This window comes from Linepithema humile, chromosome 2 (genome assembly GCF_040581485.1).
Source record: "Linepithema humile isolate Giens D197 chromosome 2, Lhum_UNIL_v1.0, whole genome shotgun sequence".
Lineage (NCBI taxonomy): Eukaryota > Metazoa > Arthropoda > Insecta > Hymenoptera > Formicidae > Linepithema > Linepithema humile.
Genome location: NC_090129.1, coordinates 6,859,227 through 6,884,281, shown reverse-complemented (window position 1 = coordinate 6,884,281; position 25,055 = coordinate 6,859,227). Strand labels below are relative to the sequence as shown.

General features: G+C 38.8%; 2 protein-coding genes across 16 annotated transcripts; both read left to right on the top strand.

The window, feature by feature from the left end:
- The first annotated feature begins 148 nt into the window (after positions 1-148).
- On the top strand, positions 149-20,385 carry nocte (no circadian temperature entrainment). 15 transcript variants are annotated; one of them, XM_067348934.1, is made up of 20 exons: positions 149-651; positions 1,499-1,637; positions 2,010-2,258; positions 2,501-2,657; positions 3,621-3,863; positions 6,006-6,086; positions 6,288-6,592; positions 6,688-7,186; positions 7,282-7,998; positions 8,330-8,748; positions 8,879-10,405; positions 11,078-12,985; positions 13,574-13,768; positions 13,858-14,166; positions 14,362-14,547; positions 14,631-14,766; positions 14,969-15,313; positions 15,508-15,674; positions 16,035-16,302; positions 16,420-20,385. In XM_067348934.1, exons 2-20 carry the CDS (start codon positions 1,554-1,556, stop codon positions 16,572-16,574), a joined length of 7,950 nt encoding a protein of 2,649 aa, XP_067205035.1. In that variant the 5' UTR covers positions 149-651; positions 1,499-1,553; the 3' UTR covers positions 16,575-20,385. The 15 variants fall into 15 exon arrangements, with proteins under 15 accessions (XP_067205035.1, XP_067205041.1, XP_067205033.1 ...); XM_067348940.1 differs by having other exon boundaries at positions 1,499-1,646; positions 3,624-3,863; positions 15,529-15,674; XM_067348932.1 differs by having other exon boundaries at positions 1,499-1,646; positions 3,624-3,863.
- A 996-nt stretch (positions 20,386-21,381) lies between these two features.
- Positions 21,382-24,507, top strand: LOC105678910 (protein-associating with the carboxyl-terminal domain of ezrin). The gene is made up of 6 exons (XM_012378623.2): positions 21,382-21,725; positions 21,854-22,072; positions 22,331-22,784; positions 22,859-23,048; positions 23,115-23,251; positions 23,376-24,507. The coding sequence occupies exons 2-6, from the start codon at positions 21,878-21,880 to the stop codon at positions 24,326-24,328; spliced, it is 1,929 nt and encodes a 642-aa protein (XP_012234046.2). The 5' UTR covers positions 21,382-21,725; positions 21,854-21,877; the 3' UTR covers positions 24,329-24,507.
- The last annotated feature ends 548 nt before the right edge of the window (positions 24,508-25,055 follow it).

Here is a 25,055-nt window from a genome sequence, read left to right as displayed (position 1 = left end):
TGCTACTGGGGTATTTGCGACGTATTATAAAATGACCCTAACTCTTGAAAAACTCTAGGCGAAAGAATCGCGCAGCGTCACGAACTTGACTTCCGGTGCGTGCCAAAGGAATTTCCGCTACAGCGCCACAAGCGGCCATAAGTATGCATCATTCGCTAGCGTACGTCTCGCATTCTGTCGCCGTACGCACGACGGGGAGATAAAGCGAAACAGAATTTCGCGGAGGATTTCACTCGATTCCCGTGTAAAGAGCCGCAATCTTACGCGTTGTCGAGCACGCGCGTGATTACGCGTACGCAGCGTACGGGCGTGAGAAAAGTGGAGATTCGGCGGCGGCGTCATCGGCATCAGGCGGTGATCAAAACGAGATCCGCCGACGAGTGGCGCGTCTGTGAGCCACGGCGTTCCCCTCGGCGAAGTGCGTGACGTAATTGTATTGATCGCGGAGCGGAGGAAGGGCCCCGAAAGTCGCGCAATCGCCATCTTGGACGAATTGTGTGGAAAAGAAGTTTCTTGTGATCGCCCCCCGTGTAAGGCGCGGTGCGATAATCCATCGCGATCGGGGAAGAATCCACGGCGATCGGCGTGCTAATCTAGTTTCATCGGGAATTAACCCCATTGTGGACTGGTTACCCATTTGGACGGACCAAGGTGAGTCGTTATTTTGTCGATCTGGCGTTGTTTGGACCCGCGACGAATACTCTCCTACGTGGATGCTTTGCTATACCCGATACTCTTTTCCCCCTTCCCCTTCCACCTCGATGATTCGTTCGCTGATGCTTTCTTCTTCCCTCGAGAGGGTACCGTTAATCGCACGGCCGATTCGCAATAATACTGTCGCGGATATCGCGTTTTTCGCGCGGCCGCCTGACACGACGGAATTCGACGCGCAGTGCGTGACGATTCGGGCATTCCGTGCGGCTATTGTTGACCCGTTCGACTATTGTTGACCCCTGCGGCGACACTTTTGACATCGGGCCGCCGAGCACACGGGTGCGTTACCCGCTTCTTCAGCGCTCGTTGATACTCGTTAGTGCCGGATAAGGCACTACGGAAAGTGACGGAGTCGAGTTATTTTTGTCACTTTTACCGCGCTCTTTCTCTCGCGGCACAGCGGTTATTCTGACAGCGTGACAAACAAAGCTTCTTCTCAGGTCTGCTTTATCTCTGACGCGCTATTCAAGTTATATGCGTTTTAAACGTTCTTCTCTGTCTCTTACATATGTAATTGTGATAAATTATGTTGAAATTAGAATTATTGTATTATGTTATTATTATGAATAATATAAAATGCAGGATGCTTAAAAGTATCTTAAAGTGAAGTGTTGTACATGTTACAATGATTATTGTTACATTGTGACTTGCTTCTTTACTTGATCATATTCTATAAAAATTATTTAGAAAATATTTTATTTATATAACAGACATATTTATAAACATTTTTCTTGTTTTTTAGCTTGTACAATTGAAAGATATAGAACCTAAATAATCTTTACAGACAAAGGGTTCGTTCTTTGGGTCTGATTGGTACTAAATGGTTGCGTGCAGACAGCATGTCTACTCTGTCAGGGATTGTGTCGAAGGGGGAGAAAGGAAAATCCAAGTTTCAATCACTAGATATCAATAGCTTGTACCGGGTGAGTAGGGTGAGTTGGTCAACATTTTATTACTTTCTCTTATTGTTCTTCTGAGAGATGCTGTTATTCATAGTATTTATCATCTCTAAAGTTTTGATTGATTAGATGAAATAATTTAAACAATCATTTTTTATTGTATTAGCATCATATATTTTTTTAACTGCTTAATCAGCAATCATATATATTCCTGTTTGTTTCAATCTTATGTTGATGTATGAATCAACGTAATACACAATTGTGTGCATAATTTTTTGATATGAAATATAGCATTAGAAGTAACACAAGATTTTATCTGTGCAAATGTTAGAGAAAAAAAGCTTTTTGTCTATGGTGCAAATTAGCTGTATGTTTCCAACCAATATTTGCATGTAGGGTGAATCTTTGGAACCGCATCAGCAAAAAAACACATTACCGCGCAAACATGGAATGCAAAGTCTTGGAAAGGTGCCTTCGGCACGGCGTCCTCCTGCTAATCTGCCCAGTCTAAAAAGTGAAACTAGCAGCAGTGATCCGGCTGTCAGTCTTGTGCCAAGTGGAGGAAGTGGTTGGGCTACTACTAAGGACTCGACACCGTCGACCACTACTACTACCACAGTAGCAACATCACTCGATAATACTACTGTAAGTTATAATTTTTTTGTAAAAAAAAAACAAATTATTTCAAAATTCCTCATAGTATCATCTCATTAGTATTCTAGTATCATTGTGCTGTTGTTTGATTTGCCATAGGTTAATTTTATAATTCAGTTAAAATCATTACTATATTGTCTCTAGAAATGTTATTTAATAAAAACTAGTGCATGAATGGATATAAATATAAGAATATTAATTTTGTACTTATTGGAACTAATATTTCCTTGCAGACTGTCTCTTCAACAGCACAATGCGCAGCAGGGACCACTGTTTCAACATCCCTACACTCGTTATTACCGGGACAACAAAATGCATCACAACCTCCTTTTTTGGATCAAACAAACAACAAATCATCATGGAGCGCGATTATGAGCAGATCAGGAGACGGTATGTGGCAAAACATATAGTTCATACTAACGCTGTTGGCATGTGATACGTAACATTGATAGAGATAGAATGTTGAGGCTTTTGAGTTATTTATCTTTTCATATTTTTCACATTCTCTGTTCCCTCGATTCAGTTTTAAAATCCTTAATCCAGAAGCGAGCATGTATGCTTAAAGCAAAATAATGTTAACGATTTTCAAAATCTTCTAACGTCCAAAAACTTCTATCGATATCTAATAAATCACGATCACAGGACAAGAAAGCTTCATTTTTTATCTGTAGACGTATGTAGCCGCCTCTATCTACAAGCAAAGAGTACGACTGTAGGCGGGGACGGCACGTATAAGTTGTGTAAATATCACGATTCTTGATTGAATATAAATTTCTATTATTTTGACACGCTAATTGATAGCATTGTCTATCAGGATTGAGAGTTAATGTATAATTAATATACGCGATATTGTATTAATCATACATTAATATCAACATATTAATGTATAATTGATACAATATTGTGCAAATAGTATGATGTACCAATGCCAATCAGAAATGTGCAAATACATGTTTCTCATATTTGTAGAAAAAAAAAGAATCTACAAAGCAGTGGTTTGCTGCTCAATGTATAATCTACACACAACTGATTTGTGTAATACTATTATAATGATGCTGCATACATTGTTGATTTGGAATCAAAATTTATTGAAATATAAACACACTTGTCGTATCATGAAACTTTAGAGATGTCCAGAGTTGGATTGATAAAGGATGACAAAGACTCTAAGTTGACGGATAATGGCACGTCATGGTATAGGATGTAACAATAATCGGTCAGCATTACGCGATACGTATACATAAGATCCTTTTTGACATCCATTTCTGGACGTTGGGCATGAAGTAAAGTGTAAGTGGCGTGGTATCGTTTCGGTGGCGCAATTAATTAAAATAGGTACGCCCATTGTGGCAGCAGTGGTTGGTTACGCGGGGCTCGTGGGGGGCGCGAAAGGGGGAAGAGGTGCCCTTGGACTGAGTTTCCTCGCCCACCAGTCCCCGCAGTTCCAACACGAGTTTCCCAGTCTCAGTGGACAGCCCTCCGCCTCCGTCTCCACTCAGAGCCAGACTCAACAGTCCTCAACAACATCCAATGCAATTTCAGTCGCGGTTCACCAATCGTTGCTACAGCAACAGCCGTATTCCCACAACCACTCAGGTGGGGTGCTGCTTGCCTGTTGCTGCTAGATTCAAAGTTTTTACCTCTTTGCCAGTAGTGCTCTCTGTGCTTCTCCCCGTGGTGGCTTTTAAGATTGCATTCTGATTAAGTCGATTACATTCCGAGGAAGATGGAAGCTGCATAGATTTGATAATCGGTGTTAAATTACATTTGTTCATGATGAAAATTTAGCGTATCGTGAAAAACGTACAAGAACGCGTGGTGCATGTGTATTCTTGATTCTACATAGGCAAACGATGACGTAAAAATTTGATACAAGAGACAGTAGATTATCTACACACTGGATGTTTCACAAAATATTGCTCATTTGCATTCTTAAAAACTATTGGTGGAACAGTCTGACTTCAAAAAACATACACTGCAATTCTATTAGTGACCATAGACAAAGAAAATTCATCTAACTTAGATTAGCGTTAACTGCTACATCAATATCATTAATAATTCATAATCAAACTTTCATAAGCAGTGCTAAGTGTTTCAATTAGCAGCTTGGATTTGTTTAACTTGTTTTCACAAAGACTGTAAAATTTTTTAGATGAACTGAAGAATCGAAATATAATTGTAAAACCTTACAAGTTATTGTTATTCCGAAAAGTTAAATTAAGTATACAATAGAATCTGGAGAGAACTAAAGCATTCCGTTATTTAACTTTTTTCTCTATCATTAATGTCTCATTAAACTATGCAATTAAGTCACTTTGTGATCGTCTGTACGTTAAGTTAAAAATCTTAATTACAGTCGTACATTATTAAGTGAAAACATTTGTTCAATTGCAGTTCATGATATCGTTTTCAAGTCTTTTATTCGGCAGTGATATTTGCATATGGCCAATGTCATTATTATTTAGATACTGTTTTATTTTTGTTATATACTTTATTCTGCATAAAAAACTTTGAAGTTGTGATTTTTGCGTTAAAATGCATATATGATATTTAAAAGAATCATTTTATAGATGTGCGTTAAAAATATTTAATTAGTGATATTTTCTGCGAGTGCAAGTTTTTATAAAATTAATTTTTTTATCTATAAAGATTGATAAATATTGTGATTTTCTATATGGAGTAGTTTATATAGACTTAACGTTATCAATAGTAATGAAATTCTAACTTGTGGCTTCACACTTTGCATAATTCGTTAAAAAATCTTCAAACTCGTGTTATAGTGTTAGAGATAGGTAGAAGATTGACTTGACTATAAATGTTTATCTCTGCATTATTATGTACGTTTGTAGAAAATTGTTAAATAGCACTACAATATGTACCGAATCTCGTACGTTATTTCTTACATATTATTGTCTTCACAATTCCAGAGTGTGAATTTAATAGAACATACACAAAGAATCGAGATTGGTACATAATGTCAAGAGACGTGTATTTTCTGTCTTCTTAATTGAGTAAATTTCTTTTAGGTTTGGATTATCTTACCCCATTTCTGCATATTTTTTCAAAAATCGCACCATGACAAAGCATTACACTGTGAAATTCTGTTATGACGTTCTATTCATCATATTACTTAATGTTTCACTTGTATAAGTTTATGCGTTTATATGCAGGAAGAAATGATTTCAACAGCATTACATTATTCTCGAGCATCACTTCAGCGCACATGATTATCGCAGCGTTATTATAATTTATTAAGTTTTATATCGATAGATAAAAAAATCGATAAAATAAGAATCCGAATTATTTTTATTGTTATGATTTGATCGATCTTAAAAACGTACATATTGTTCCAATTACAATAATTACATGCTAAGATGAAATTGGTACACGTTCTACCAACTCGCACGGTTTATCTCTTTGTTTATTTTAGATCAATAAATTAGACGATGATTTACTTTACGAGTTTTTCAGCACTTCTATGATTTATTTATGTTATTAAGTTCCTTGCTATATCCAGGGCACTATCTTTGTAAAGCATGTTATTACGTACGTGGGAAAGTTTCTTAAGCACATTCTGTGAAATAACCGCGTGCGAGCATGCGTGTATCTTGTTTATCACGTATCTCGTTAATTCGTCAGTTGATATGTTACTGTTATTATATATATTCTAGGTACTGAAGTACGCAATGTATTATTTATCTCTTCTCACCTTTCTAATACAATGAATAAACTACGTAGGTGGGACGCCGGGAAGTCAACAGCAATCAAATCGAGAATTAAATGCGCAATATGGTCCAGGGCCGAGCCTGCGTCCACAGAGTAAGTTTCTTACTATGTAATAAGAAACTCCCCTATTCATAAATGTAGAATTCTATCGCTATTTGAGTGAGTTTATTACAAAAGCCTAGATTTGTGCAAATTCTCTTCCTTTTGCGCTAATAAACGTGTCGCGTTTAATTCACCATCGGTATCGTCCGAGTTGAAAGTACAATTAATTTACCGCGATTGAAATTGTTGTAGCGGAAGGAAGCTGGATTCAAGGTGGGAGTCGCACTGCAAGTGGCGCAGCGCCAGCAACACCGGCTGGTCCCGGAAATGGGAATACTCCGGCGGGCCAGGGCCTCCCTTTAAATATACCTGTTTCCGGAGGACACACCCAGGAGGGACCCGGTGGAGGGCGGCAGAACTTGGGCCAATCGCCCAACACGGGCGCGGGCCCGGGAGGCCAGCATAACGCCGTAAATAATCAAGGTTCTGCGCCTGCTGCCGGTTCAAATCAAATTGGGCCAAATTTGCATCACTACCGGGGACTTATCCCGCCGTTTGTGAGTTTATTATTGCAATCTCGAATTTGTATAGATTTTTTTTTTTTTTTTTTTTTTGGATTTGTGATAACAAATGTATTGTCTCGCGCTTGCAGATGTATAGATCGAATTTTCCGGGTGGATTTCCTTCTCAATTTCCACCGAATTCCGGATCAAATAGCCCCCGACCTAGATTCAATCATCCTTTGGATCGATTTCCGCCTCCTCAACGCGGCGATCGTGTGGCTGAGGAAGAGATTCTGACTAGACCCATCATCAAGGAGGAAGATCTTACTCGTATGGATGATATTTCACGTGACGCCGGATGGGCCGCGCACGATGATATTGATTATAACCAAAAATTGGCCTTTAGCGACGATGAAGCCGATGCAGATCCATCGAAAAGCGACGAGAAAAAAGAGAAGGAGAAAAAGGGCGATGATAATAACATGGAAGAGAAGGAGAAGCGAGACAACCGAGACTTGAAGGAGCTTCGGGATCCGCCACATCGTCCTTGGACTCAACCTGTGAATCGCGATTATCGCGGATCGAACGGTCCGAGTGGTGGCGGCTACGCCAATCAATCGCAATTGCACTCTGTGCACTCTTTGAGAGGTCAATATAATTCTCAAATTAAACGTAATATAAAATTAAACAAAAATATTACAATTTGTTCAAGCCATCTCTAACGTCTAAATCTCTGTAAATAGGTGTCGAAGATGATGAGACATGGAGCGAGAGACGTCGAATCAAGTCTGAAGTCGCGTCCGTTGTCGAACGTGCACGACAACGCAAGGAGGAAGAGGAGAAACGTTTCCAGGAATCGACGAAACAAGCGGCAGCTAAGAAACTACAGGATTTGGAACAGAAACTGAAAGAGAAGCAGGCGAAGCATAATAAGGACGATGAACGTGCGCAATCCGGTGAGCCTAAAAGCTTGATCAGCATCCCGCCTGTGCCTCTTCCGATACCCGAATGGGAAAGGGAGAAGGAGAATCGGGAGCGAGAGAGCAGAGATCGAGATCGCGAACGATCCCGTACTTCGTCCGAAGGCAAAGATGAGAAGATCATCGCGTCCGGACGCGAGGCTCGCGATGGTCTTAGAGAAAGCCGCGATCAAGGACTGGCGGATTTCCGTCAGAGCGATCGGCAAGGTTTCTTACGTCAGCAAGACACAGTGCGCAGCGAGCGCGAAAGAGAGCGCGATCGTGATCGCGATCAAAGGGACTCGAGAGATCGCGAGCAGCCGGCGTTCTCCCGACACTTTCAGAATAACCTGCCGCCCAGGTTTCAAAAGCAGCAGGCGGAGCGGAGCAGTGCGAATTTTAGCCGAATTTCACCCAGCGCGGAAAGATCTGCTTCTCAGTCCGTTCCGTTCTCTCAGCAATATGATCCTGGTAGATGGCTTCACAATTACAATTCATTGAGTAAGTTTTATGAGACATTTTTATATTACAACATTTTATTTTAATGATTGTAAAAAAATGATTATTAAGAATCATTATTTTGCAACTAAAAAGCACACCAATTGTACAAGTAAGAAAATTTTTAGCGAATAAAAAAGTTTAGTAGAATTTTAATAGAAAATAACTGTGTGCGATATTATTTTAGATTTTTGTTTAAAAGTATATTTTTAATATTTGAACATAGACAATCCTTGATATTTGTCTGTAAGTTATTTTGAAATCTTTAATTGTTACTTTCTAATCAATGAAATGTTAAAGAATCATGCATTATATTCAATGAAACTTGTATTAGTAGATAGCGGTATGAAGCAGTCTATGCCGCCGCAACGTCGTAACAGGAACGATTCGGATACGTCGGCACCGTTAGACGACGAACGACCTCCGTCTCGAGATCATCGCGGTGGTGCACCGTCGTCAAGGGAGGATCGTTATCGCCACTCTTCGCATCGGTCTTACGACAGCCGTAAACCGGGTGGTTATTACGACGAATACAGCCGCAGTTTTAGAGATTACGAATACGACGATAGACACCCTCGCGATTCTTGGGAACGCGAGAGACACTTCGACGACAAGGAACGAGATCCGAAGGAGAATCTGGACTCGAGAGACGGTCGTGACGTCAAAGATCCTCGTCCCACCAGCCGTGACGCTCGGGATGTGAGAGACGTACGCGACCGCGACAAGGAAAAGAAGGAATACGATTACTCGAAGGTAAAAATTTGTGAAATAAAATTTTGCGCGATGTACGATAAATCTCTCACTGATATTTATTGACCTGGCGTATTTTAATTATGGATGTATCTAGCGTGAATAAAAACTTTGATATTTGGTAATTCTGCAGGACTCTTTCGACGAGCGAGAGCGCGAGCAACGGGAGCGCCCCGAGAGCTCGGAGTGGCGTGATGAACGCAGCATTGGACAAATTGAAGGTCGCCGGGATGCGCCGAAAGAAGAGCGCAGCGAACGCCCGCAGAGACCAGATTCGCGCGACAGTCGCGCTTCTAGAGAATCTAAAACGTCCCTGCGCGATGACGATCTGCATAAATTGCGTGATTGGGTAAGCGAGGTCTCGGATTACGAGGAGAAGAAACGAGACTACCACGAGGAAACCAGAGAAAGAGAGCGAGACAGAGATAGAAGGCAACCACCCGGTCCAGTAACGAAGGAGAAGATCGAAGCGGACGAACTGAAGAACGAGAAGCGCAGCCTGACTCAACTGAAGCGAGGTTCCGATCTTCAAGAGAAGAAGGATCAGCCGAAGGAAAGCTCCGTCGAGGTGAAGAAAGACGCGGATGCTTGGAACAGAAAGACTCCAGAGAGCAGGCAGATCGAGAGATGCGACAATTCGCCAAAGGCGTGGGCCGACGCGATATCGCCGACCTTTGAGAAGGAAGAGGAGAAATTGGCGGAAGCTGCTAAAGACGGCAAGGAAGGCGACGAGATCAAGCAGAGTTCTTTGGATAAGCCAGCTTTGGACAAGCGGGAGGAGGCCGTCACCGAGGATGCCAAGGAGCAGCAGCTCAAGGATGAGAAGCGCGAGAAGAATATGCGTAACAGAACGAGTAGCGGCTCCAGCTCCAGAGTCCGCGAATCCCGAGGCGGACGTCAATGGGGAGGAACTTTCAGTGTTTACACACGCGGCTGGCGCGGTCCAGAGTCCAGAGGACGAAGGGGCGGTCCGCGACCTGCTGGCAAATCCGGATTATCGGCCAAGAGCGGTTCCTACGGACATACCGATTCCGAGAACAGCGCCGACGAGGTGTCCGGCTCTACCGAGTCCGGCAAGGAGGATAAACGCTCGGCTCGCTCGCCAAAACCGTCACAGAAGATTGAGAAGGACGAGCGAAATCGCGAGGTGTCGAGACGCGACGACAAGCGTAGCGCCGACTATCCTCAGGCGCGCAGTGAGAAGAGAGCGTACGACGGGAAGCCCAGCCACGAGGCTTTCGCGCCGTCCGGCGAGCCGTCCCGCCGCGGCAGAGGCGGTTTTCGCATACGAAACACAGCGACGGGCAGTCGCATGGAAGGCTACGGACCGCCGTCTAGCAAGAGCCCGTTCTCGTCGGAACGTAATGCGGACGAGAAGCATCAGCAGCAGAACGTTGGACGACAAAATCCACCGACACCGACTTCGGAGAAAGAGACGAGTCTCCTGCAATCCGCGCCAGTCGAGTCTCTTGACGACAAAATAATTGCGAAGCAACAGGCGCTCACGGCGGGTATCACAGGCAGACGTAACAAATCTCCGAGTCAGCAAACTCAACAGTCTGGTAAACAGGAAGCGAGTCAAGTTGCCGTCCCGTCCCAGAAAGCGCAAATCCGAAAGGATGACTCGCGTTCTAAGAGAACTCGCAGTGGAAGCAGAAGAGTACGTATAATTATCTATTAATTTTTTTTTTTTTTTTTTTTTTTTATTATTATTTCACACAGACTCTTAAAATTAATGATAATTTAACATATTATCTTCTGTTTACACGTTTTATCAAAAAATTTAAACAATCTAAAACTTTTAAATATCAGAAAAACATTTATAAATTTACGTATAGAATTAAAAATTCTAAATTAATATGAATTAAATTTTCGGTATATTTTTCTTGGAATTGTAAATGGCATATGAATTATGAAACATGGATATTAAGTCAACATTTGCGAAATATTTTTAAATTTCTATTCATACATATCTAATAATTAACATACGATCTTTATTTAAATTTTTTCTTCTTAATTTAAAATTTTAATTTCTTTTTTTAATTAAAAATTTTAATCAAAAGTATAAAGTTTGTTAAAAATACAAGAGGGAAATGTGTATAAATCTAGATATAAAAAACTGAATTTAAAATTCAAAATTGATGCAAATCAAATTTCTGTTATATTTCCTGCATAAAATTTAAAAAATGGTAAAAAGTGGAATATAAATATCGAACATAAATGTATTAATCTATATTTTTAAATTTTTATTTAGAATTTTATTTATGTGCAAAGATTTAGTACACAACAACATATATCATTTTCTTTAATAATACAATGTTTTTTTTTCTAGGGGAGAGATAGTCGTGAAGCTCGTTCGCGTGGCAGCAGTAGCAACGTATCAAAGCAGCCTCAGTCGGACGTAGGCAACGAAGATTGGGAAACCACGTCGGAAAATAGCGAAGAGCACATAGATGATCACAAGGAATCCCGAAACAGTCGCAACAAACATTTCGGTGGACGAGCTATCCAAGCCACGAATCAAAATGCGATCGGCACAAATGTGCATTCCCGTAGAAGCGAGCAGTCGGCGAACGCTCGAGAGCAGCGCGAGAAAAATCCCAAGTCTTCCAATCCGGCGTCGCGAGCCCCGGGCGCGGAGAAGCGAAATCTGCAAAACGCCGGGTTCAGCGCTCAGAAGAATCACGCCGACAGCATACCGCCCTTGATGCAAAACGCGCAGATACAGAACGGCGGAAGGTCCAGGAGTCAGAGTTCGACCAACAGCGGTGCAGTCACGAATAAATCGAGCAACAAGGATAGTATGGTGAATCGCATCGATGAGATCAAACTTGCCGACCCGAACCTAGTGAATCAGGCGCTGAACGAGCTCAACAAAAAGTCGCAGACGAAAGACAAGAAGCTAATGGACTCGGAAATCGAGACGAGTAGTTGCACGGAGGATGCCGGGAATGTCGCGGCGGAGGACAAGGTGGACGCCGACGGTTTCCAGGAAGTGCGCTCGAAGAAGAACGTAAAGGAGTCCAGGCACAGTCAGAAAGAGGAGGCGAAGCCCGTGAAGAGGGATAAGGAAAAGGAACGCGAACGCGATCGTTCGAAAACAAAGTCCAATGGATCGCAGCAGGTCTTGCAACAGGTGCAGAATATCCCGCCCCTGCTCGGCCAGAATATACCGCAGCCGGCGAACATACCGCAAAAGCAGTACGACAATAGGAATTCGAGAAATCCAAGACTCGCACCGCGGTTCCAGCGTCTCGTGAAGCAGCAGCAGCAGCAAATGTGCGTGACCGACGCGGGTGACATGAGTAAGCTGAACAGCGCCGGCAACACTTACGCGAAGGACTCGTCCAACAGCCCGGCGCCGCCACCGGCGGTCAACGCTTGGGACAAGCCGTTCACCAGCCAGTTGCGCTCGAACTCGCCGTCCGCGGTGCCCGCGGACATTCAATTGATGTCCGCTTTGACGACGCAGAACGATCACAGCCACGAGGGCAACGAGGCGAACTCCGGACACAGCAGCCAGCGGAACTCACCGAGCGGCGAGAAGACCGGGAAGAATCTGAAGGAGGCTCTAGCGGAGAAGAACGTGTCGGACGTGTCGTCGCCACCTGTACAAACTCTCATCTTCGAGAACACGAATTACTCGAAAACCACGAAAACCACCGGACCGACGGATCTTGCGGTGAAATCAAAGTTCTCGAATCACATCAAGACGCAACAGCGAGCCGAGAAGCGTGCGGATATCGAGGAGGACGGCAGCGGCCAGGTGCAACATCAGCAACAAGCGCTCTCCGTCGCGTTCTCCAACAAACCGAACGACTTGATCAAGGACAAGAATCAAGAGCCCATCCAGATGCCGTTGTCGTTCAATAAGAACGAGGACAGCGCCGACATGAAACTGGACTTCACATTCGATTCTGATCTCTCGCAGCTGACGGACGACAAGAGCAAGAGCCTGGGCATGACGCGCTCCATGCACATAGCCGGTGGCCAGAGCACGATATCGCCGTCGACCGCGGAACTAAACCTGAAGATCGCGTCCGTGAAGAAGGTCTGGGAGAACGCGCCGCCGATGCCCACCGTCGTCGAGCACGAGGACGGCGGCGGCGTCGTCAGCAGTGCGACCAGTTTCCCGCAGGCGTTTGAGAGCGGCGACGTCGACGACAGTTACAGCCCGCACCAGCAGTACAGTCAGAACAATATGAAAAGTGAAATCACGACATCCACGAACGTGTGCAAGGTGAGAAATCATTTCGCGATTATTTGCTGTCATTGTTCTATCGTGCATGCGATAGTATTGTTTTACGTCACGTCAATTTCTCTGTTATTTATTTGCATTAATTGTTATTATTACTGTTATTGTCACAATTAATCGCTTTCTTAATACTTTCTGTCCTCGTTTGAGAGTTTCTGTCTAGTAAAAGTGTGGTGAAAATGAGAAAGGTAAGTGGCTAACATCTCTGACCTCTTAATCAGCCACTTGTCGATGATCAATATCGATTCGATAAAAATCATTGTTTTTGTTTCTTATTATTAACAATTGATTAGGGACTTTTATTATTTTTTTCATGGTTGTCATTTTATCATCATCATTGCTCATTATATCATCATTATGATTTTCATAATTATCAATTAATGAAGCAAGGTACGTGTATTACTACGAAGAAACCTGTTCATTTTCACCAGATTTGCAATACAGAACGACTTTTCATTTGTGATCGACGAATGTTTGTTGAAAATGGCTGTTGACATGATGTATATAGCAACTGTAAATATTGAAATACAATGTCCCTTGTGGGAAGATGCTGACTCTTTGCCTGATGCGCAGCTGGTTCCCCCGCAGGTGAAGCCGCAGCAACAGTCTTCGGGGAGCAGTGGCACGCAACCGGGATCTACCGTGCCCGGGCCAAGTCCCATCGGAGCCGGTCAAAGTCCCATCGGCCATCCTCCCGTTAGCCTCCAAGGTCCTCTAAGCCCACCTCCGTTCAACTCTACAGGCCAGCCTTCGCACATCAATTATCAGGTGCGTCACATTCTTATCGTTTATTATTTCAAAAACTGATATTTAAAAGATCAAACATCGAGAATAACAATCTTGTCTTGCTTTTCCAGGAGTTCCCGCAATATCCCGGTTCACAAGCTGCGCAATACGGCGGCATGTCGGCCATACCGTCGCCACCGGCGGTGCTGTTCAACACAGGCTCGGGACAACTGCCAGCTCAAGCCGGCGGTTTGTACGGAGCGTTCCAATTAGATCAAAGCCGATCACCGTTCACGCAGTACACGCCGTACGCTCCGTCCCTCCAGAGCTCGTTCAGTCAACAGAACGTGTACTTGCAACAACCGCCGCCACCGCCGCCCCACGCGCCGAACGCTCCCACACCGGAGATGTATCAGAGCAATTTGTCTCAATACCGCATTGTGCGTAAATCTTCATTTTATATAAATTATTAGATCTTATAAAAATTCTTATAAAAAATTCTTATAAAAATTATTAAATAAAACATTGTTATCTCTCGTTTATGTAATATAGATATTTGTAATAAGAGTAATAACTTAATCTCTTTATAATAATAAATAATAAATTAATCTCTATAATAAATTTTTCTCGGATAGACTGCGGCAGCCGCTCCTCCATTCGGACAGAACCAACAGCTCAGTAACAACCCTAACACGGTACTTATCAGTTCGTCGTCAAATTCTTTAATGTCGGCAAGTGTGAAACCGTCGTCGCAACCAATTGGAGCTATTGGAACTAAAGCTCCGCACTTTCAGACACCGTCTGCTCCTCAACCTAATCAAGTATAATTTCACTCTATAAACTCATTTTAGCGCAATGAAATCAACAATATAAGTGTACTGGAAACAAAATTTTTTATTTTTAGTTGACTTACATACCGTACGATCCAAATCAAGTGCTCAGCGTAAGCGGCAGTTACATGGGCAATTCGCAATTAGTGCAGAGACCTGGTCCAAATGTCCAAGCGTCTGCCAATAGTTACTACAGCGCTACGTCTGCCGGTAAATTTTACATTATTTTATAAATAATAAATATTCAATTCATAAATATATTGTACATGTTACCTTTTATTTCTATACAATTTAAAAGCGCGATAAGAGCTGTGTTATAATAAATTATAATTATTAAAAGAATCGTATATGTCTGAAGTGCTGTTAATAGTAAGACAAATGCGCATAAATTCGAATCTCGATATATTTTCAGACGTGTTTCCTGGATCGCAAACGGGCTTCTATCAGTCCGGCGGTGCCACTCAACAAACTGGAACTCATTACGGTCTGCAAGGATTTGGGCAGCACAGTCAAAGCCTGGCAACGGGCAGTGCAACCCCGGTCGGTCTACAAAACTACGGTCCTGGTTTCTTGTCTAGTTCAGGATTGCAAATAGCCGCGGCGGCTCAGCAATTTCGCAATCCTACTGGCGGTTTACCGGGACCAGGAAATGCGGGACCCACGTTTCTCAGCAAGCACCAACCGCAGGAGCAGCCCAGACAGTTGAAGAGTCCGTCGGGAAATCAACAAGACGTGCTCGCGTCAGTTTTTAGCTCGAGTAAGTTTTTCATCAATTCAAAAACTTAATGTAAACCAATATTATAGATTCCTTAGTTATTAAGCGACTTTATTTGATAAATAATAAAGTCCTGAAGGAATTTTATTTTAAATATAAAGATTATAGAAATTCGTGATTTTTTTTAAAAACTTTTTCGGTGGAGATTATTTATGCAATCTGTCCAACTTGGGCAGTAAAAAATCATTTATTTGTAGCTCCTCAAATACCGTCGCCTAAATCGAGAAATTGCAAACAACAATCTTCGTCACAACAACCACAACCGAGTCCCACGCAACATCACAAATATCAGCAATATCAGGGCGTTAGTCAGTCTGCTCTGGTAAGCAGCTACAATAACTACGTATGTACCATTTATTCATTAAAATTATCACTTATATATCATTGCATGCAACATTTCATTTACAACTTAAACGTACACAATATGTGAAAAATTTTTCCATTAGTAAAGAAATAAGTAAAGAAATAATCTAAATTAAATACGATATCCATATCGATTCCAACGCTATGCATAAGCATAAATGCAATACATAAAGGCTGGCTGTGTTACAAAAGAATTTTCAAGTAAAATCTATTAAGAAAACTCAGATACACAGGAAAGAATCATACACTATAAATATCATAAATTTAATTTTTTGAATTTTTATTTGAAAAATTATACAATATACATTCTATAAATCGTCTTCCCTATATAAATCTGTAGGTTTTACAACAGAATGTACGTGGAATGGGTATGCCGCCGCGTGCTGGCATCCAACCTTCACAGCAGCGATACCCACCTCCCATACAACGACCCGTAGTACCATTCGCTCCGGGTCCAAATAATCCCTCGCAGCAGCAGCCTGCTTGTATGCCAACGCAACAGCAGCAACAAGCTCAAATTAACCGTCATAGACCGAATTTGCACCAGCAACAACAGCAGCAGCAGCAACGTAATATGAAGATGCAGCAGCAATATTACTCATCTCAAGGTATGTATGTAAAAACATTAATACAGAATGCACAGATGCAGAAGCTAAAAATATATCTGTGTATTTAATATAATTAATGTGATTGATATGATTAATAAATTTATTCTCTTTTTCTAGGAAACGTTAAAATGGATTCAACTGACAAATCTGATAATCATAATGACAAGATGAATGATGGTCCTTCTGGAACGCAATCCGGGGGCAACAAGTCCAATGTGAACCAGCAAGATAGTGATAACAATAAGGAGGAAGTGAATCAGCAAAACGAGTGAACGTGAATTATACGTGAAGGTGAAACACTTGCTCTTCCATTTGTGGGGAAAAAAAAACATCTTTCTTTGATTAACCTTTGATATAATCTCGTCGAAAAAAAATAAGGGCAAAGACTAACGTGCTTTTCTGTTTTCTCGAGGAAAGAAGCACGTAGTGTCACGTTGGAATTCGTTTACGAAATCACTTATATATAATCGACTAGCAGTTAAAATAGATCAGTTTAAATGAAAATTCTGATTCTCATGCTGTTTCGAAAAAAGAAAACTCGTAGGGAGGTAACATTATTTATACATGCACCACCTCGCGTTCTTTATTTCCAACAGCGTCAAACTTTTCGTCTTTGTGCGGTCGAAAAGACTTTTATTAAGCATTTCCATTATTGAATAATATCGAATATACGTGAACATATTTAAGAATGGCAACAAGTTAATCACGAGCGCTGATTGATACCGCTGAAATATGGTTGGAAAGAAGTGACACACTTAAATTGTTGTGTAACGTTTTTGAATACTTGACTCAAGAAGAAAAAAAAATGTGCCGTCGTCGAGTGGAATGTTAGATAATCGATCGCAGACACGAATTGCGTAAAGAAATGTTCTGTATCGTTACACGTTAAGGAGTCATGTTTGTGAAGTCGTTTCTGCGATGAAAAGTGAGATAAAATGATTTGCACGGACTCTATATCTAAATATATATAAATATATATATATATGTATGTATATATATGTATGTATATATACATATATATATATACATATATACACATATTGCATATTTATCTCTCTGTACCTAGATTGGAATCAATCTGCAGCAAACGATTAATGCACGTCTTAGGACGCATGAGACACGTTTTGTTTTTGATCACGTCAGAGAGAAAGAGAGACAGAAAGAGAGCGAGCGAAAAAGTACGATAGAAAGAGAGAGATAGAACGAGAGAGCAATTAGCGAAGAAAAGTTAAAAATTATTGCAATTTCGTATGTAGCATTAAAGGGGAACTTGAACAAGCGGGGGTACAAAGTCCACCGTTTTATTCGAATAATAAGAAACGGAATTATTTACCGATTAAGATCGTATCTACAGATCGGATCTACGCATGACTACGTCGCTTCTATGTATCGCGACAAGGAGAAGCTCCATGTATATTGGTCGTTTTGTCGATGATGCGAGGTCACGGCGAGACTTGCGCGATTTATTGAAATAGGAAACTGTTTATAGGTATCGCGCAGATCGTCATGATCTAGCTTTACCCGCGACGAATTTCAATCATTAGGTGTATAAGATACTGCTTGTGAAGCGTGAAAAGCCATATGGATATTAACGCGTCGCGTCTTTTCACGCTTAGGAAAGATTATGTTGGATCGAACCGCAATCTAAACTACTATCGCAACGTACGAAACAAAAAAAAAAAGGATTGTATATTCTCTGCTTTCGTTGCAGTTACAGCTTTGTTATAAAGATAAAGCCCGATGAAAATAAATAGTAGTATTCACAGGAGTCTATCGTTGCCAGATTTATTCAGCAAAGATAGCGCGGCCACGCCCACTCTCGCCTGATTTTCGCGAGAAAGCTCCAGGCGCCGTTGAGATAAGACATTAAACTGTCGACAAAAAACATGATATACTGCCAGTCGCGCTGACGACCACTAATCCTTGAACTCTGAGAATTTTTTCATGTCGTATTCGTGATATGTCTGTATGTGAATAGTGAAAACATGTATTAGAGGAAGGGACACTTAATACGTAGGCTTGTTAAAAAAAGAAAAGTCAACACTTCAATGAATTTAGAGAATATTGATTAGGAAGAGAATAAGATTGCGATTTACTCCCTTTCATCCCGAATATCTTTTTCTCTAAGTCATTGAGAAATCTAAAGAAAGCCACCATAATGATGAGTGTAATGTAAATCGACAGCGAAGTCACGACGCTTGAAGTAGACACGAGGCTGCAATTCCTTTGCGATGAAACGAATCCTTGGTAAAGTCTCACCAAGAGCCCCTCGACGGGCAACGTATACAATATTGAAAAGAAAAAGAAATGAAAAGGAACTGTTGGAGTCTCAAAAGCAGTAGTAAATGCTTCTCTCTTATGTTATCGTCTTAATTCTCCAGTACTCGTACGACATGCTGTTGTAATTTATCCCTACTTATTGATCCTGCCATGAATATGGCCGATAGCAACGTGAGATACTCGTGTGTTTCTATGCGAATATGTGGAAGTGGTTTTGCTTATAGACGCAAAGTTCTGATATATTTGCATTCGTAAAAACACATTTACATTAGCGTTAATATAACGACCGGCCATACTCGAGCATAATATATGAATACTGGAGAATCGAGTTTTTATCGTAAGCATCCATTATCGCGATGGCTATTACCACTTCGATCATTAGCATCAACAACAGCTGGGTTGTTATCATCAGCAGCGTTGTAACAGTAGTGTAGGAGTAGAAGTAGCAGTGGTAATAGTTGCTGATGTTTGCAGTAAGCGCGATTACAGTAATGATAATATTAATAATAGCTATAATAGTAATAGTAACTGCAATAGTAGTAATAGTAGTAATAATATTCAATAATATTCTCAGTAGTAGTAGTTGTATTACGATCATTTGACTTCTTAACTTTAATAGAATTTCTGATTTTTTTCTGATTGAAAATTTTTCACATATGTTGGTTTTATTTTCTTATTAAGAAAAACTATCTTCATATTAAGGAAGAAAGAAACAAGTAATTTGTCATTTCCGTTGTAAGGAATTGGCTGTTATTAATCACAATCATCATAATTGCTACTGCAACTTATTATCATTGTTAAACTACCGCTATTAAGGCGTTAACTCGACTTGTTTTATTTGCAACTGCTATTCTTCTTTGTTGCATTGTTATTATTGTTACCGCTTTTACTACTGGTTAATATCTTTGTTAGCGTTATTATCTCTATCATTATCATTGACTACTATTGCTATTGCAGTAATACTCGTCAGTACTACTACTCTACTGTTATTACTACTATTGTTAGTACAATTATTATTACTATTACGGTTGCTGCTATTGCTATTGTTAGATATATACTACCGCATTACAACAACTACTACTGCTGCTGCTGCTGTTGCTGCAACTACTACTATTAATACGATTGCTACTATTATTATTATTATTTTATATTATTATTCTCAGTTTAATTATTTTTATTATTATTATTGCACGTGTACATTCAGCGGATAATGAAGGCGAGGAATATGATAAAAAGAGTAAGTAAATAAAAAAGTATGTTCAATTGTATGGGTATGTCATAGGGTATTCGAAAGTTTTTATTAAAAATATTGAAAAATCTGTTTAATAACATCTATTAGCTTAAATGCGAAGTGGATTTTGTTTATATCGCAACATATAGATTGACCTGACTGTCTGTCGTATTACACATGTGCTGAATTATTTTTATTATTTTTACTATAAGGCTGTATCATAATTTGTAAGAATGCGACATTATTTGTTTACGTAATGTTTTTTTTGTGATTATTTCATGTTTCTATTTTGTTTCTTTAAGCGGAAAGTTAAATCCTCTAATATCGTCGTGTGTGATTGATACTGTAAGTAGCGATATGTAAATTGTTGATATATATGTTATTGTAAAGGCGACGTTTCGCACGTTTTTGGACATAATCGCGTTTTAAGTATTAACAAAACTCAAAAGTAATACGACAGATCAGTTTACGTATCGGAGAACGTCTGTAATTATAACGATCTGTAGTTAGAAATATGACAAACACTTATACACGTACGTGCTAAAACGTGAAAATAAAATAGTAAACGACAATTTGCTACTATTAATTTATACAGTTAATTGATACAACCCAAGAAAGTTGTAGGCGAGGAAATCAATAAAAATGTTTAATAATAAAAAGAACGCATGACGCAATGTTGGCTGAAATAATATGTATTTAGAAATGGCAAATTAATTCTCTGGTAGAATTAAAAAATAGAATTGATCTAATCAATCTGGTTTTAATGTACATTTTTCTGTAATAATTAAAAGAATTATCTATCAATTATTTTAATATTAATATTAATGCTAATAAAAATCAAGTGATAATAGATGTGACATGCATAGAATGCAAATCAAGATATGTTTGAAATAGAACAATTATTTTTTTTATCGAATTAAAGAGCATAATAAAAATTGTCAGTCCCAAAAAACACGGAAGAATATGGTACAATCTTTTTTTATAATTAAAATTTTTGAAATTTTTGCACAAAAAGTTGTTTAACGAATATAAAACAATATGTTTGAGTATTTACCTATTATTAAAAATATATAAAAAGTGCTTATGCTAAAAATTATATTTTAAAAGTAAATATTTTAATGATTGATAAAAATCAATGTAAATTTTATTTAATAAAATAATCAACATATATTTTAAAGTATTATATAATCTGTTTTTGCGAAAATAATATGTAACAAGAGATTTTTATTGTACAAAGCATGTGTCGCAAAAATATATAATTTAAGATTGATAAAAAGGATCATCTTATTTAAAAATTTGAAAGTGTGATGCATCGTACTATATCTGACACATTATTATGAAGGATCCATATTGCCTTCTTTGCTTGCATGCTATCTGATAACCAATACCAAAATTTATTTTTTAGAAATATTTTTGTCACCAAATAAAATCACTAGAAGATACATTTTTCGTATTGGACATTAACATTTTGTATATTGATCATCGAACTTAATGTGGATTCACCATTAGAAATTGAGAAAGGTTGAATTACATTGGCGCAAATTTTTAAAATACAGTTTTTCCCGTATATTTTTACATTAATAATTGCAGTTGCTTGCGCAATTCGACTAAATATCTCATAGCATTTTATTATAATCCAACATTACCAATATATATTTAGCAAGAATTACTATAATGTTTATACCTTTTATTATTGTGAGCAAATTGACGGCTCGTGTTGCGAAAATAGGTTATGCTTTCTTGCTCAATTGACATGATCGAAAGTTTCACGCGAATATAATATATACACAATTCACCTCGCTGATCATAGAATGTCTTTCACGTGAAATCACTGATCGTGTGTCTTAATTAGTTATCAGTACTAAGTGTTCTATCCTGTTATCAGAATTTATCAGTAGAACAGAGAGTGACAGTTAGTATCTATTTTGTTGGTGTTCATTATTGAGTTTATTGACGCAAATTATAAACAAAATGAAATTTACACTTTATTTTGCATCTCTGGTGTTCTTGAATGAGTCTTTCCTACATTTGATAATTTAGAATAGCATATATGTCAAACGACAAATGGGGAACGAAAAGAGTGCTCTACGTGGACTCGAAATCGAGGACAAGGCTGTGGAAGTAACAGACTATTGGATGCATTATGATGCAAGCATACACGATTCAAATCTACAGAAACTGTCAATCTTTATCAGTGAACCGTCCTTGCATTTCACGGCGACATTTGGAAGGCCATCACCATTAGAGCGAGCGGCAAAGGTTATTTAAGTTACTTGTTTTTTAAGTATCTGATAAGACAGTGATTCATAATCACTCAAGTAGAAAAGAATGTAACAGGCGAATATTTTTCAGAATTCTTATTATTAGTTTTACTTGACAAACATGAAAACTTTGAAATAAATTATATGTAAATTTTTAGTGTATTGTTATATATTACAGCTTATACAATATATACATATGTGTTATGAAAGTAAAGTTATAAGAAATATAAATGTTATAAAATGCTGTGTGTTTTAGAATTTCATGCTACATCGACATCCTTGTATCCTGAAATATATCTCCTCATGGAGCAAAGGTAGCAAGTTCTTTCTTGCTACGGAAGAAGCCAGGCCATTAATTCAAGTTATTGAAAAGCAGAATATATTACAAATATGTATTGGCTTGCATAGCATTTTGCGAGCTTTAATATTTCTACATGAGACAGCGTTGGCATCACATAACAATATATGTAGCAGTTCTATTTATGTCACTGCAGAAGGATATTGGAAATTGGGTGGATTAGAATGCCTATGTAAATTCTCAGATGCAACACCGACGTATTATCAAAGAATAAAAAGCTATAGGTATGAAAAAGGGATATCGCCAGGTGAAGACATAGATGATTTAGTTAAATCTGCTAATCTTACTGCGATTGATTCCTATGCATTTGGAGTGTTGGCAGAAGATATTTTGAAAAACTTACAAGATACAGGTATGTAAATTGAAGATGATATATTAAATATGCACAATATTATCATACTTCAAATTTTTTATCATTGATTTCAGATGAAGCGCCAAATTTATTGGAATTTAAAGAATTCTGTAAAAAGAATTTGCAAAATGCAGATGCATGTTTGAGAACTAGATTATCGAATATACTACAACACACATTTTTCACTCATGAATTTATAAGAATACATGCATTTCTAGAAGAATTACCATTAAAAACTGATATTGAGAGAGAAGAGTTTTTCACGTAAGTGACTTAAGAAAATGTATTATGTTACAAAAATTGTGTATAAAAATATATTGTTATTTACAGGAAATTAAGACAGCAATTACAGATGTATCCTGAGGCTGTTGTTGCTGAACAATTAGGCAGGGTTCTTCTTTCTAGGATAGTTTTATTGGATAGCACTGCTCAAGTAAAACTTTTACCTTTTATTTTTAAGCCAAAAGGTTAGAATACATTTATTACAACTTTATAACAAGATTTTAGTTATCTTTATTATAACAGTTATTTGATATATAAGAGTCTTATTTTATGCAACGAATAATCTGATAAAAGACTTAATTTTTGCAGATGAGAAAAACGATTTGGGATCTAGTCTATTTACAATTTCTACTTTTAAGAATATTTTAGTACCAAGGCTTCTGCAGATGTTTTGCATTCGAGATGTATCTATCCGTCTATTGCTGTTGTCCCACTTCAATTCATTTGTACATGTATTTGAAGCGGAAGAACTAAAAAATCATATTCTTCCTGAATTACTTGTTGGAATAAAGGATACTAATGATGATCTCGTCTGTGCTACATTAAGGGCGTTAGCTAACATTGTGCCAATCTTGGGCGCAGCGACGGTTATTGGAGGAAACAGAGGAAAACTGTTCACAGACGGTCGGCCAAACAAAATGCTGATGCAGAACAAAAACCTGGGTGATATTGAAAAAAGTTTAACATTCACTCAGAAAATACCTGTCTTCGTGAATATAGAGGAGAATAATGTACATTTATCGGAAAGGCCATCACCGGACGGCGGTGAGGATAAGAGAGAGAAAGAATTTTTGCTTGGCGAGGAAGAGTGCACTTGGTCGGATTGGGAAACGCAAGAAACAGTTGAGAACAATCACACAATAGAAGCTTCTTCAGATATTGTACAGACAGAATTACAAAACAATATAAAACCGGAACAAAATGATGCGGACTTGTCCTTGCAACTATCAGAATCATCATCAGATACGATGAAAACAAAGTACACAAAGAAACTAGTGCTTTCTGATATTACAGAGCTTGATATAAAGAATTCGAAGGTAATAAAAACTCCAAAGGAAGAATTTGATTTCTTTACAGATATGGAGCCTGTGATACAGAAGACACAGATTTTGCACATTCCAGAAACACACTCGCCGAAGAGTATATTTGATGTAGAGACATTAAATGCCGCTTTGGAAGAACATGACGATAATGACTGGGGGGAGGATTTAAATGATTTAAGTATAGATGAGACATATGAATTAGCAGAACAGTGTCCATGAAATTACATTTATAAATTTGTTAAATATTACATAAATAATTGATCATTTAATTGTATTCATTTTTATCAACGTGCAATCATAATTTATGTGATTACTATGTGTATACCATCAAGATGTATACCATCAAGATGTATACCATCAAGATAAGTATTTTTAATAAATGTAAGATATAGATAGAAGTTTTTTACTATATTTATTCCTTTTGTAATAATTGCAGTACACATTTTCATATAATTTGTGAAATTTGTCATGAAAGAAAATACACTTGAAACGTTGATTTTGTTATCACAGCAGCAAAAAGACGCTATTTTGCATACTATTGCATTAAAATCAGAACTCGTTGAGATTACAACCGCGGACATCCTAAAAACGTTCTAAAAAAGACATTTTTAAAACGTCCTAAAACGTCTTAAAAAGATATTGCTTTTTAATTTCTTTAACAATTTTGAATTTTGCAACAAAAAACTTTCCAAAAATTTTAAAGAAGACGTTTTAATTATTTAAGTTTTTTACGGGCACCCTAACACTGTCAAAAGTAACCTAAAAGCGAAAATAACTACATATAGAAAGGTTAGGGTTATCCGTTGGAATGGCCGAAACATTCCATTTTAGCCGGAATTTTATGAAATTGTTAACAGGAACACATGATGTAATAGGAGCTTGTCAACAGGAGCTCTACTCGTAACAGTGCCATCTATTGATTAGCTAAAGCATTACAAATGCATTG